Source organism: Trichechus manatus, unplaced genomic scaffold, assembly GCF_000243295.1.
Source record: "Trichechus manatus latirostris isolate Lorelei unplaced genomic scaffold, TriManLat1.0 scaffold00066, whole genome shotgun sequence".
Classification (NCBI taxonomy): Eukaryota; Metazoa; Chordata; class Mammalia; order Sirenia; family Trichechidae; genus Trichechus; species Trichechus manatus.
The window spans coordinates 11,883,229-11,898,372 of record NW_004444002.1 but is presented as its reverse complement, the minus strand read 5'-3'; the positions used below and the strand labels follow the sequence as shown (position 1 = coordinate 11,898,372).

The following is a 15,144-nucleotide window of genomic DNA, read 5'->3' as shown; positions in this document are numbered from 1 at the left end:
TTCAAGGCTCAGACAGGTGAAGTCACTTGTTGGATGTCACCCAGCTAGGAGGTGGGGGAGCTGCAATTTAAATCCCCACCTGTCTCATTTTAGAGCCCTGGCTCTCAACCATGGGGCCCTGGTGGTGCAGTGTTTAAGAACTCAGACTGCTAACCAAAAGGTCTGCAGTTCAAATCCACCAGCTGCTCCTTGGAAACCCTACAGGGCAGTACTACTCTGTCCGTTAGGGTCGCTGTGAGTCGGAATCAACTTGACGGCAATGGGTTTGGTTTTATTGGTTTTAGCTCTCAATGGCCAGGCCATGGGCCTCTAATTAGTTTTTATACTCTCCTCGCCTAATGAAAGTAAACTAATGAACAGCTGGAGTTTAATGTATGCGAAAATACTTTTTCTAAGTACGGAGATGTTTGAGGAGGGGAGAGCAGGGGTAGGAAGTTTCTTTAAATTGGACAGACCTGTCCATTGACCCCTAGACAGTTAGGGCATTGTTTTTCTTGAGGAAGTGCAGATCAACAACTTTTTTTGTTTTTATTTTCCTTTTAAGATGTTATAAAAATTATATTTGTTGGCTTTTTTTCCAATAAGACCTGATCATTGTTTAAAAATCAAAATGGTATGAAGAAATAAAAGTCCTTCCATAATACCCCTCACCCATAATTAAATAGTTTGTTCCAGATTTTAATGGCCATATAATGATTGTGCACACACTCACACATATTTTACATAAATTGTAGCACGCATACATTTGTTCATTATCTTGCTTTTTCAGCCTTACAATAGATCTTGGGCAACTTTTCATATTAGTACTTAACAAATCTGCTTTTCTCTTTTTCATAGCTGTGTAGTATTCCATTTTGTGAATATCCCTTTATATATCATTTATTTATTTTAATTTTATTGTATTTAGGTGAAAGTTTACAATGCAAACTAGTTTCTCATTCAAAAATTTATAGACAAATTATTTTGTGACATTGGTTGCAATCCTCACAATGTGACAGCACTCTCTCTCCACCCCGGGTTCCCCACGTCCATTCGTCCAGTTTTCCTGTCCTTTCCTGCCGTCTCATCTTACTTTTTGGCAGGAGCTGCCATTGGGTCTTCTATATTTGACTGAATGAAGAAGCCTGTTCCTCACGTGTGTTATTGTCTGTTTTATAGGCCTGTCTAATCTTTGTCTGAAAAGCGGGCTTCAGGAGTGGCTTCAGTTCTGAGTTAGCAAAGTGTCCGGGGACCATAGTCTCAGGGATTCCTCCAGTCTCTGTTAAACCAATAAATCTGGTCTCTTTTTATGAATTTGAATTTTGTTCTACATTTTTCTCCTGCTCTGTCCAAGACTCTCTATTGTGATTCCTGTCAGAGCAGTTGGTGGCAGTAGCTGGGCACTGTCTAGTTTTTCTGGGCTCAGACTGGTGGAGGCTGTGGATCATGTGATCCTTTAATCCTCTGGGCTAATATTTTCCTTGTGTCTTTGGTTTTCTTCATTCTCCTATGCTCCAGACAGGATGGGACCAATAGATGTATCTTAGATGGCCACTCACATGCTTTAAAGACCCCAGACACTACTCACCAAAGCAGGATGTAGAACATTTTCTTTATGAACTATGTTATGCCAATTGACCTAGATGTCTCCCAAGACCATGTTCCCCGGCCCTTAGCCCCAGCAACTTGGTCCCTCAAGGTGTTTGAATGTGTCTAGGAAGCTTCTATGGCTTTGCTTTGATCAAGCTGTTCTGACTTTCCCTATATTGTGTGTTGTCTTTCCTTTCACCAAAGTTAACACTTGTCTACTATCTAGTTGGTAATTTCTCCTCCCTGCCCCTCCCCTCCGTTGTAGCCATCAAAGATTGTTTTTTATTTCTGTGTGTAAATATTTTCTTGAGTTTTTATAACAGTGGTCTCATACGATATTTTCCCTTTTCTGATTGACTTATTTTAGTCAGCATAGTGTCCTCCAGATTCATCCATGTTGTGAGATGTTTCATGGATTCATCACTGTTCTTTATTGTTGCATAGTATCCCATTGCTTATATGTACCATAATTTGTTCATCGATTCATCTGTTGATGGGCACTTAACTTGTTTCCATCTTTTTGCTATTGTGAATAATGCTGCAATGAACACGGGTGTTCACATGTCTATTCATGTGATGTCTCTATTTCTCTAGGATATATTCCTAGGAGTGAGATTGCTCAATCTTATGGTATTTCTATTTCTAGCTTTTTAAGGAGGTGCCATATCGTTTTCCACAGTGGCTGTACCATTTTACATTCCCACCAGCAGTTCATAAGCATTCCAATCTCCCCACGACCTCTCCAACATTTATTATTTTCTGGTTTTTGATTAATGCCAGTATTGTCAGGGTGAGATGGTGTCTTAGTCATCTAGTGCTGCTATAACAGAAATGCCACAAGTGGATGGTTTTAACAAAGAGAAGTTTATTCTGTCACAGTCCAGTAGGCTACAAGTCCAAATTCAGGGCATCAGCTCCAAGGGAACACTTTCTCTGTAGGTTCTGGAGGAAAGTCCATGTCATCAGTCTTCCCTCGGTCTGGGAGCTTCTAAGGTCCAAAGGACGGGCTCTGCTCCCGGCACTGCTTTCTTGGTGGTATGAGGTTCCCATGTGTCTCTGCTCACTTCTCTCTTTTATGTCTCAAAAGAGATTGGATTAAGACACTATTTAATCTTGTAAATCTCATCACTATAACTTCATCACAGTGATAGAGTTTACAACACATAAGGAGATCACATATAAACTCATCATATTGATAAGAGTTTACAAAACATAAGGAAATCACATCAGATTACACAATCATACAACACTGGGAATCATGACCCAGCCAAGTTGACATATATTTTTTTGGGGACACAGTTCAATCCATGACAGATGGTATCTCAATGTAGTTTTGCTTTGTATTTCTCTAATGGTTAATGATCTCGAGCAATTTCTTCATTTGTCTGTTAGCCACCTTAATGTCTTTGGTGAAGTGTCTGTTCATATCCTTTGCCCATTTTTTTGATTGAGTTATTTGTCTTTTTGTTGTTGAGTTGTTGAAGTATTTTGTAGATTTTAGAGATTAGACCCTTGTCAGATGTGTCATAGCCAAACATTTTTTCCCAATCTGTAGATTCTGTTTTTACTCTTTTGGTGAAGTCTTTTGATGAGCATAATTGTTTAATTTTTGGGAGCTCCCAGTTATCAAGTTTCTCTTCTGATGTTTGTGCATTGTTAGCTATGGTTTGTATTGCATTTGTGCCGTGTCCCATGCCATTTTTGCTACCGTGGCTGTATAGTAGGTCCTAAGACCAGGTAGTGTGAGTCCTCTCACTTTGTTCTTCCTCTTCTATCATGCTTTACTTATGTGGGTATATGGTTTTTAAATCATCTATTGAATGGTTTGCACTTGACTACTAACCTAAAGGTTGGCTGTGTGAACCTGCCCAGTGGCACCACAGAAGAAAGGCCTGACAACCTGCTTCCATAAAGATTACAGCCAGGAAAACCCTATGATGCAGTTTTACTCTGTGTAACTCATGGGGTCACCATGAGTCAGAATCGAGTCGATGGCAACTGGTTTGGTTTTTTACTGGAGGACGTATACATTACTTGCAATTGTTTGCTTTCCTAGACAATGCCGTAATGAGTCTCCTTCCTAAGGAAATTTAGAAGGCTCTTCAGGCTGACTGTGACAGTTGTCAACCCTGTAGTTGATGACAGTGACCCAACAATAAAGGGAGGAATAAGTTTCGCTGTGTGGAGAAACAACGAACTCTTTCCGAAACACATCCAACACATTCAGGTGGGATGGCCTGTTTTGGAGCTCCCTGTTTTGACAGTTTAGTATAGAGCAGAGACTTCTTACGATTGCTCAACACTGGTTGGATCAGAAGAGGAATTTCCAGACTCAGTTACCAGCGGGGCTGCTGAAGGGCTGTGGATTCCACCAGACAGTCTGGAGACAGCTACACAGGGAGATGGGCAGCAGAGCTCCAAATCAGGCAACAGCACGTGTGGAAGGAGCAGTGACCTATGGGGAGACTCGTAACTCATAGACCGGACCTCTTCCAGCAGAGGGCAGTGCCTCAGATATCAGGCAGGACCCAGGCCAGCTGGAACCAGAGCTGGGGACTTCGCTGGAGAGATTGCACTAGCCCTGGACCGAGGAGAATTTGAACTAAACTGTCCTTTGATACTGTAAGTGACATTGGGGAATCCTCAGGGTGGAACACAGTGGGACTTGACACTACTTTTATTTGCCTGTTTTCTAACATTTAATAATATCGGTTTGGTAATAAATCTCTTTTTATACAGTCTGGCAACCTAGGCTGGCAAGTAAGGGAATTTGAAGTCAGTGAAACTAACTAGGCTGGCCACCGGCTTTCTCAGGTTCCTTCTGGGTGCACACTTGAATAAAAAAGGGAGTCACCTGCCTCAAATATAATCTCACTTTCTGGCCTTGGGGCCCTATGATCTGACACAAAGTTTACAAATAGAAAGCTAGCACAGTGAAAGGTATGTAAGAAGTAACAATTTTATCTAACAACGGAAACTTAGTGTTTAACACCAGAGTCATTATTCGCTTTTGCATTTCAATGACTGTGAAGAATGGCCACGAAAACAAACTTTAAAGTGCAAGAGCCAGCCATATCAATGGCTATGCACGCAAATAAACAAAGATGAAAAGAAAGTAGTCAGCAGGCCTGAACAATTTCCAATCAACTCCTCCCTGAATATTAGTTACCTTTTCTGCTCTGTAGTAATTGGAATCAGAGACAGAGTACCACAAGTCTATTTCTAAGGCTGTTGCTTTCCAGTCTTGTGATAAGAAAACGGAGTGACTTTGGTATTTACTGGTGGAGTCCAGGCAGATTTGTCAGATGATAAAAGTACTGTGTGTGCGTGTTTAATTATTTGCCAGGCACGGCTCAGTCACACCCCACGTAGGAAATCAGAGCAAGAGTGAAACCTAAGCGGAGTTTGCATGAATTTCTTAGCAAACTAACAAGTGGAAAAGTACAGCAAAGAAAATAAACTTTCTGGGCTCTTTTATTTCCCCTGCAACTTCTAGTCCAGGGATGGGTGGCGTTCTCCGGGTCGCCAGATTATTCACTGGCGGTCGTGCTCCGGCCGAGGGGCGGCTCAAGTCCCCAGGCCCGGCCGGGGGACGGCTGGAGGTGAAGGGCGGCACGGGCTGGCTGGGGGAGCGGGGCGGGCGGAAAGGGGTCCCGGAGGTGCTCGGGAGAGGCCCTTCGCCCTAGCCGCAGCCCCGCCACCACCCCGTCCCCGGCCGCTGGCCCGGCAGGGCGCGGCCCCAGCGCCGCCCGGCTCGCCCTGAGAGGTGGGACTTTCCCCACCGGAAGTGATCGCGGCCAGTCTTGGGGAGCTGGGGCGCCTCAGCCAGTGTGTCAGGGAAACCCTTCCGGGTGTGCACTGGGGGGTGGGGGGTGGGTGAGAAAAAGCGGCGGCTTCGCCTGGAGTTCCTGCGGCCGCCGCCGCCGGACGGCCCCCGCCCTTCCCTCGGCGGCAGCAGCAGCGCCTGGGCGGCCGTGACACCGAGGAGCGGGCCGTTGGCCATGGCCTTGGCGTGACGGACCGGTCCGGGTGGGTGGGCGCCGGGGGAGGCGGACGGGGGGCAGGCGGGTAACGTGCGCTCCTCTCCCCCCTCGCAGGCCGGACGACCCCGCGGGAACCGGGGCCCGGAGACCCGCCCGGGCAGCAGTGACGGGAGCGGCGGCCGCAGGCCCGGGCGGTTTGGCGGCGCCAGCAGGAAGCGGGGGTCCCTGGGCCCCTTTGTGTGCTGGGCGGGGGAGGGGTGCCGGGCGGTCGCTTCCCACGGGGTCCCCTTTCGGCGCCCCCGCCCCGTCCCTCACTGGGACGCCCCCTGCCTGGGCTCCAGCTCCTATAGGAAGGGCATTGCTCTCCCATCCCCACCCACCCCGACACTGGGCTCTTCCCCTCCCCCGCCTTCAACTTCCTCTTCTTCCCTGTTGGGCCCTCGGCTGCGCTGCACTCTCCGCCCCAGTTCGCAGATTTCCGCCCACCTTCCGCATCGCCTCGCCGCAGCTAGCGGGGTGCTGTTTCCCCCCCTCTGGTAGGAGTTGGTGAAGGTGAGACTCATGAGGGAATACAAGGTAGTGGTGTTAGGGAGCGGAGGGGTTGGCAAATCTGCCCTGACTGTGCAGTTTGTCACCGGGACTTTCATTGAGAAATATGACCCCACCATTGAAGATTTCTACCGCAAAGAGATCGAAGTGGACTCTTCCCCCTCCGTGCTGGAAATTCTGGACACCGCAGGAACTGAGCAGTTTGCCTCCATGAGAGATCTCTACATCAAAAACGGCCAAGGTTTCATCCTGGTTTATAGTCTGGTTAACCAGCAGTCTTTTCAGGTAACCAAACCAAATCTTGTGATTTGTTAGAAGGGGGGTGTGGTAATCCTGTCTCGACTTCTGGTTTGCTTGAACTGTGAGTTAATGACTATGTTTGGCTTTTGAAAGCTAGACTTGGGGCATTTTGGAGGTTACTCCTCGCAGGGAAGAGTATCGGGTTGTTTCTATAGAAAGTACTAAACTGTCAACAAATATTTTAAAGTTATTTTAAAGTCAAAGAAACGTGAAAAAGAAATGTCAGTCTGCGTATATTTCGCCTTTCGGAATATAACCTTCTGGAGTTGCTGGTTTTCAATTCAACAAGTATTGATTATTGTGCTCAACAAAACATTATTTTACAGATAATCTCGGGTAAATAGAGCACATTGAAAAGCAAATTATTTGGCGCCCATTATCTGTTGCACAGATAAGCCCTCTGTGTCTGCTTTTCCTCCCGCCCCCACTCTGTGCTCACCCAAGTTTCTCAGCTAGGTTCGTAAATCTTAGTGCTGCAAGATGAAGAACGGAGACCTGCCTTCTGGGCATTTTGCGTACTTACTTGGGGGTTTGGTATAAAGGGACGTTACTAATTGACAAGACTAGTATCCAGAATTAGTTACTAACGAAAAAGCAGGAATGACTCTCCTTTTCTGCAGTTTGTCCAAACCGTTTCTGGTAACATTAACTATATTTTTAGAAAACTTGTAGATCTGAGAACACAGAACAAGTGCAGATTTCTCACCCTAGCTGGGTGGCCAAACTGGATGTGGTCCAATTTCGTAGGAAAATCTGTCCTGCCCTTCACTGGGAGACAGACTGAAGGGTTAACGTTATTTTAAGAGATGCAATAAATGTTGCTATTTATTCCTTGAAAGTAAATAACCTCATATTGACCCATCGTATTGACCTTCATTGACTTAGGAAATGGAGATATGTATATATGTATATTTTTTTTGCATTTAAAGGTATGCACTTAATGGTGTTTACATAAGAGACATTAAGTGCTTTAGCCAATACAGTACAATTTGCTAATTTGACTTTCTTTAGTATTTTAAATTTAAAGTAATAGAGTGAACTTTTCCAGTAACCTAACCAATAAATACCAACTTTAGAATTTTTTTTAAATGTTAAGTTCTGGGTAAATGAATCAGAGCTATTACGACCAAACTAAAGTTCATTTTATGTAGGCTTAAATTCCAAAGCAATTGTATCATAAAAGCATTTTCCCCAGAAAGTACCAAAGTACTAAAGGTGCTATTTGACAGGCATTTTCTTTCTAAAGGACCCTCAGGAGATTTGTTATTCTATTAGCTGACTCTCCTGAGGCTGAAACTCTCTTGAAGGGTTTTTCATAAGATTTCCATTATATCCACTTCTGTTACAGACATAAATAGGGAGTGGAAAACTGTGCCATCATTTCAACAAAGACTTTAACTTTTTTGAACCCAAATTCCATAACTTTGGATTCTCAGCTGAATTTGTGTTTCCCTAAGGTCACAGGGAAAAGAAGCTTAACCTGGAAGACTGAACTGATACCCAAACAACATCGTTGCAAATATTCAATAACGATTTTTCCCCTAAATTTTCAGAGTCCCATTTTTTTCCTTCATCCCACATGTGAATATCGTGTTTACTGTAGCTACTCAGACTGAACACATGTTTTCTATTTAAGTCAAACCTTTTAAGTTATGAAAAATCAAAAACAATTTGTAATGTTAGGATTCAATCTAGAGTATTGTCTTAAATCGATCGTTTTTTCCCTCCCAAAGTTGATGCTACTAGAGAATTGTGAAGGTTCTTTTTATTATGTGTCTAATTCATTGGTTTTTAAATTAGAAAATGTAATACACATGGAAAAAAATTCAAGTAGTAAAAACAAAGATATGCAAAAAATAATAGGACTTCTTCCCACCCCTGACTCCCTGTTCAGTGTCCTTCCTGGGAGTTGCTGACTGTTACATAGTTTCTAGTGTATTTGAAAATACACTAGTGTTTGATTTTATTGGGATAAAGGCAGACCGTTAAATTTAAAATGAAATATTTCGTCTGTTTTTAACTTTGGTCTTCTAGGTATTCGAAAGTGTTGTTGTTCCTACCTAAAACACTTTCTCTCCAGCACTCTTACTCAATGCCTAGGAATGCATAGATGCTGCAGTCCTGTGCTAGGATAACAGGTGTTACAAGGCGTGACGACAAGCAGGCAGGTTTAAGGAGATAGCCGAACACCTTCACATACGAATGGATTAATCATATTTGGGGAACTTCCTTTCTTAACTAGAATAGACTGGGGGGGAAGAAATGATTATATGAGTCGGAAGGTTAATGCATAAGCTACGTTTTCAATTATTCTTGATAGAAACCCAGCAAGTAGGGCCTGTAGAAAATATCTAGTTCAGTGGAGAAAATGACATTTTCTCTCTTTGGGTGTGTGATTTTATTTTGGATTCAGCTTTATAAGACATCACTGAGGGATGTCTTTTTGCGATATTTTATTACTTCTGTTATGGTTATGCAAACAGCGTAATTTTTTTTCTTTCTCTTTATGATTGTTTGAATAGGATATCAAGCCAATGAGAGATCAGATTGTCAGAGTGAAGAGATACGAAAAAGTCCCACTAATCCTAGTAGGAAATAAAGTGGATCTGGAACCAGAAAGAGAGGTTATGTCTTCCGAAGGCAGAGCTCTGGCTCAAGAATGGGGCTGTCCTTTCATGGAGACATCGGCAAAAAGTAAATCAATGGTGGATGAACTTTTTGCTGAGATCGTCAGGCAAATGAACTATTCATCCCTGCCCGAGAAGCAAGATCAGTGTTGTACAACTTGCGTTGTCCAGTAAAAAAGATAAAGATAACCTCAATCATGGCCATACCGAGCAGGTTAGTGGTTGCTGGAACCCTATGAGCCAGGTAGTGCTCTGTTTTTGATCAAATATAACAAAAAGATGGTTAATACACATTTTCCTTAGCACAAAAGTCGTCAACACTCATTGTAGAAAATGCCAAATGTACACGTAAGCGAAAGGAAGGTAAGGAATTGCCTCTGTTCTCATCACCAAGATTTATTTTTTCAAAGTGAGTTGCTGTTCTTACCTCTCGGCTTTATTGATAACATTTCTTTAAGTTAGTTAAATGATAGTACACCTTTCTCTGTCTTGTTGATTTAGCATCCAAAATGCACAGGACAGCATTCAGTAATAATTTCAGAAGATGATTAGTTTTGTTTTCTAGGCTTTTATATCCTGGACTGGAGAGCTGCTGTAATTGAAATCTTCAGTTTATTAATCGCCCGAGTGTTTGATTTAACAGGATGCTTATTTTAAGTGCCTTGCACTTAAGGGATTTAAGTGACCTCTGGTAGTAATAACAAAGTATACTGCCACAATGCACCTTGAATATATGGTCCAAATGAGAATCTGGTTAAATCACCTGTGATGGGTTAGAAGGGACCACCCCCAAGCACAGGAAACATTTTTATTCATTTTAATAAATAATAGAGTTCACAAGAGCAAATAACAAAAACCTCAAGCCTTTCATTGAGTTAAATAACTTCACAAAAGTCTTTAAGTGAATGAGTTTTTGAAAAAGCAAGGTTTTGTAAAACTTACTGAGCCTTGAAAATGAGATTCTTTTATTCGTGTCATGATCTTTTAATCTCAATTGTAATTGGGCAGATAGTCTCACACAGCTGGTAACACTTAGATAACAATATAAAACAACCAACAGCATGGATGACTGAGAAGCCACAGCAAATGCCAGACTAGCCTGACAATATCAGGAACAGAATTGATCTTTTTGAGCCAAGGTTGACCTCAGGTCTTGGAGGCAGTGTTGCAAATGGCAACAGGCATTTCAGATTGGAGTGATGATTCCTAATCAAAGGCCTGGCTTTATATGTACTCCCTGGAGAAAAGACTAACGGTCCCTAATTTATCTTTGCAGACTCGGGTCTCCTGTCAGGTAGTGTCATCTTTGAAAATGAAGGATGACAACAGTGCTTTATTCAAAATGCTTTCACTCATCAGCCTTTTAGCATACCAGAATATGATGAAAACTCTTTTTTTTTTTTATGGCTAGCTACATCTGTTATCTTACAAAGTCACTGTTCAGGCTCTAGACTGGCATATATGCTGTTGATAGCATTGCATTTGTAGTATAGCCCTTATTGAGGCAGAGATTGGTGTATGTACGTGAGCAAGTCCCACGTTCTTGCTTCCGTAATCTCACTTCTTAAATTATAAGCCAGCTTCAAGTTTGAACAAGTTCAGTGGCGATTGTATCATACCGTTGTGCTCTGTTTCTCTGACACTTTTTAACTGGGCAGATGACAAAAGTGTACATGTTTTGTTTTAGTTTTATCATCTTTATAAAAAATTAACCAACTCCCACAAAATGTTCCCAATTTTCTTTCCATCATTAATGTACACAGCTATAGGAAGTGAACTGAATAAAATTGATCTCATCATGTAGGGGGCCAACTGTCTCAAATTGATAAGTGGATAACTTCTAAAGCTTTTTTGTTGTTGTTTATTTTAACCTTTCTTATTCTGAATTTCTGAGTTAATTTCATCGTGCAGCTTTTTGTGATCTAAATTACTTTTAATCCATTTGGTTACCTACAGGAGTGAATACATAGCTTCTTTTTTTATTTTTCTATTTTAAGTCAACTGTGCTTAAGTCTTAGGAGGTCTGGTGGCACAGTGGTTAAGCTCTCGGCTGCTAACTGAAAGGTTGGTGGTTTGAACCCACCAGCTGCTCTGGAGCAGGAGAAGGATGTGGCAGTCTGCCGTAGAGATTTACAGCCTTGGAAACCGTTTGGGGCAGTTCTACTCTGTCCTGCAGGGTCACTATGAGTCGGAATTCGACCTGATGGCAGTGGATTTGGTTTTGATTTTGTTCTTGGGACTTAAGTCTTAACTTATTTCTTGTTTTTTTTAATAGGGAATCAGAAAATATTTTAATATCAATAATCGCTTATTTCTTTAATAATGGGACAAATTGCCCGAGTAGTGTTTTGTTTGTTTGGTTTTCGTTTTTGTAAGCAGAATACACAAATGAAGGTGTGGGCCTTGAAATAAAATATCTGATCAGCTTGAATTTCTGGTAATATTAAAGGGAATTCTCTGACCAAGGTCTTTTAGAACAAAGCACACATGTGCCGTTTCTTTTTTTTCTCTTTCGGCCATCAATCAAATAAGATTGAATGGATGTGTATGGGAGTCTGTACTCTGAGGCCAGTGAAGTTTGTGGTTGTGCCTGCTCACTATTTACCTAAAAATTAGGTAAATGGGATTGTGAATTCCGTAGCTTGAGCCGTGGGACTATGAAGTCTCTCAAGTTCCACATCTAGATTGAAGATCGAACTTTGACAGGTAAAGGTGATGTGAGAAATGGTTTTCCTTAATATTTAGAAGAGTACCTTGTCCAAGTTAGAAATAAGAAGACTAAAAGAAGTCAGAAAGGCTGTGCTTGTTAGTTGGTCACTGGTTGCTCTTAGTTAATAGGGAAAATTTATTAATGCTCTAAGAATTGCTTCTGATAATTCCTCACATTTATTTCTTACCACCCTTCAGTCTGGGTCACCAGTCTTTTGCCCAACACCTGTTCATCGGCATGGCTCCCAGGATTGATTGTTTCCTCACCTTTTACCCTGCCACTGGCAGTTATCTTAGTGTAAGTTTGGAAGCACGGTCAGATTCTTTCTGCCCTGCCTTCATGCCAGGTTTCCTTACTGGCCTGAGGAGCCTGCCATCAAGCGCTTTGAAGGGCTTCTTTTATTGTGCAGCAGCAATATAATAAAAACCCAGGTCAGTGCTGGAACCCTGTTTTGGCTTTATTGACTACATCATAGCTCCTCTGTGTTGGTGTCAATAATTAGCAGTTGGCTGTGTTGGTATACTGTTGTTGAGAAGGATGAATGTTTTGTTAATAATCTGATTATCTTATAAAAGAAGTAAAAGAGTCCTGTGGGGTTTGGGGAAAGGAGAGACCACATCTAGTTAGAGCACGGTTTCTCAACCTGGGCTCCATTGACATTTTGGGCCAGATCATTCTTTGTTGTGGGGGGCTGTCCTGTGCGTTGTAGGATGCTTAGCAGAACTGGCCTATTCCCGCTAGATGCCAGTAGCACCCTCCCCCCCCCGCCCCCGCACAAAGTGGTGACATCCAGAATTATTCCAGACATGCACATGTCTGCTGGGGGGCAACGTTGCCCCTGGATGAGAACCACTGAGTTAGTGGTATTGGGGACTATAGCATTTGAGTCAGGCCTTGAGGAATGAGTAGGATTGGAGGGGTGGGGGTGGATTCCAAACAAAAGGGATGCCAAGAAAGAGCAAAATAGTAATAAATAGTAATAATATCCTAAAATATTCTGTCCACAGGAAAGGAGGAAGTGCAGAAAACTTATCCCTTAAATGTGACAGTTTAGTATACCCTTTTGGCAAATAGAATTTTTTAAAGATTATTTTTCAAGGATTCCTATATCTTGGTCCAGCTATAAAAAAAAAAAAAAACAGAAAACAGGAGTAAAAAGGATGTCTTTCACAACACTTTGACGGTCTTCCGCAAGATTTTATAGCGTTTTTCTCAAAGTGTATTATGAAATGGGTTCTCCCAACTAGAGTAAATGGTGCATAAGAGTACCAAACACCAGGCATCAAACTGAAAGAACAAAGGTCATTATTTATGTCAGCCCCAGTTCATTATTGATGTCAGCCTGAAGAAAAAGGGAAATTCTCGATTCAAGACTAGCACATCATTTCACGTGGCAGCAGAATGCCTGGGTCGTTAACAAAGGCTCCTGAAAGGCTTCACCATCTATGAATGTCATTTTAGCCTCGCTGGGCTTACTATTTCTAAACACAATGGAATTGATTAGTATTTTCTAGGGTTTTTTTTTTTTTTTTTCAATAAATAAAAATGTGGAGTCAGAATTGTTTCTCATCTTTTTGTCCAGCGTTTACTTAGATAGGATATGCTGGGGATTTAGCGAATGTGAGGAGGAAATCCTCAAACAAAATCACATTGTACTTTAAAATGCTGACATTTTCATATCCAAGTTAAATATTAATCATATCAGTAAAGCACTGGGGTGGAATTCTGTTGCAGAAGTTACAGTTTTGTTAGCTACCTCCTCTTGTCTTTTGATCCCTGCCCTATTCTGTGTATCACTTTGAGTAGGGAAAATAGCGTCTTTCTAATGCTCATCTGTTGCCCACTACACATGGGGAGGCAAAGGGGAGCCTGAGGTATGGAGTCCTTGAATGGAGCAGGAAGCACGCTGTGAGGGTGGTGTGTAGCATAAAGGTCTACAGTGGACCTAGGGAGAAAGAAGAGCAGAGCTGCTTTGCCCTTTCTGCCGCCTCTCATTCTCTCAGACCTTCATTGACCCCCACCAGGTTCATGGTTTGGGACTGCTGAGAGTGAACAGGCACCTAGTTAGACCTGCTCTGGGTGTGGAGATGCCCTGGTGATTAGAATGACTCTTTGTATATCTACTCCCTCTTTAATTGCTTCCTTTTAACCTCAAGATTAGGTTTTTATTGCAGAATGAAATGCATATGAGCCATTCAGTTTTACTACATTACCTCTCTGGCTTAAAATGAGCCATCAGTAGAATTAACAAAAATTGCATCATGGAGTTGGAGCATTGCCACCAAGGAAGTGTTCTAGCCATACTACAGGAAAGATTCTCCTCGTGGGATTACTTTTCAGTGGAATTCTAAAATTCAGAAGATACTATCACTAAGAAAAACTTAAGTCCTGTCAGCTGTTGGAAAAACTTATCCTACCAAAAACATACTCCCGAATTCCTTTGATTAGCCACAGTCTTAGGAATATCAGGTTCAGAAAAAGCAATTTAGAGTTGTGAGAGCAGCCGTGCTCTACCTGGTCTAGTTCAAAACTAGAAGTTGGGATCCTATCCTAGGGCTCACACTGCTCCTTATTGTCAGTGGACATGGTCATACTATTGGAAATCTCAAAATTGAGCTCATTAAACCAGTGGACCCTTTTGGAGCCTTCAGAAAGCCTAGGAAATAAGAAAAATAGCTTAGCTCTTCCCTTTAGCCCGGGTTTACCATACACTTTTAGGGTGCACGCTCTCCCTAAAGTGTGGTTCCACCTCCGTTACAAGGATCCACACCAGATGCTTAGTGGGTGACAGGTGAGCCCTTTTAATGACCAAGTCCTCCCCCCTCTCCCCCTCGCCCGCGCCCGCCGTAGCCTTCCTGACTATTATGCAAATTAGGATAGAGGTTTAACAAAAACATAACCTCTAGCAACAGAATTCCAGCCTGGTGTTCTACATAACTAATATTTAACTGGGATATGAAGATGCCAAGTAAAAAAATGTGAAGGGAAATTCACTTAAAAAAACAAGTCCATTGGTTAAATCCTCAGCAGATCATTTATCTAAAAACTGGCAAAAAGACTAAAAGCAATTAAGAGTGCATATTTGTATTTGCTTTACAGAGAGGGAGAAAGAATGCTAGTAAATTCCATTGTATTTAGAAATAGTAAAGCCCAGCGAGGCTAAAAAAGACATTCATAAACTGCTAAGCCTTTCAGGAGCCTTTGTTAACGTCCCAGGCATTCTGCTGCCACGGGAAATGATGTGCTAGTCTTGAATTAAGAATCTCCATTTTTCTTCAGGCTGACATCATTAATGATCTTTGTTCTTTCAGTTCTGTGTTTGGTACCCTCGTGTACCAATTTACTCCACTTGGGAGACCCTATTCCATAATTTCCTGAGCAAATGATTTGGACTGCCCCCCCCCCC

At 42.2% G+C, this 15,144-nt stretch overlaps 1 protein-coding gene across 2 annotated transcripts in view; it reads left to right on the top strand.

Moving 5' to 3' along the window:
* Nucleotides 1-5,942: 5,942 nt before the first annotated feature.
* RAP2C (RAP2C, member of RAS oncogene family) overlaps nucleotides 5,943-15,144 on the top strand; it is a 15,599-nt gene continuing 6,397 nt past the window's right edge. Inside the window, exons 1-3 of one of the 2 annotated variants that reach the window (XM_023734308.1) lie at nucleotides 5,946-6,104; nucleotides 6,226-6,386; nucleotides 8,924-9,242. In XM_023734308.1, coding sequence (XP_023590076.1) covers nucleotides 6,312-6,386; nucleotides 8,924-9,202 — 354 coding nt within the window. In that variant the 5' untranslated portion in view covers nucleotides 5,946-6,104; nucleotides 6,226-6,311 and the 3' untranslated portion in view covers nucleotides 9,203-9,242. Of the gene's footprint in view, nucleotides 6,387-8,923; nucleotides 9,243-15,144 lie in introns of both variants that reach the window. The other variant, XM_004379629.2, reaches the window with a different exon arrangement.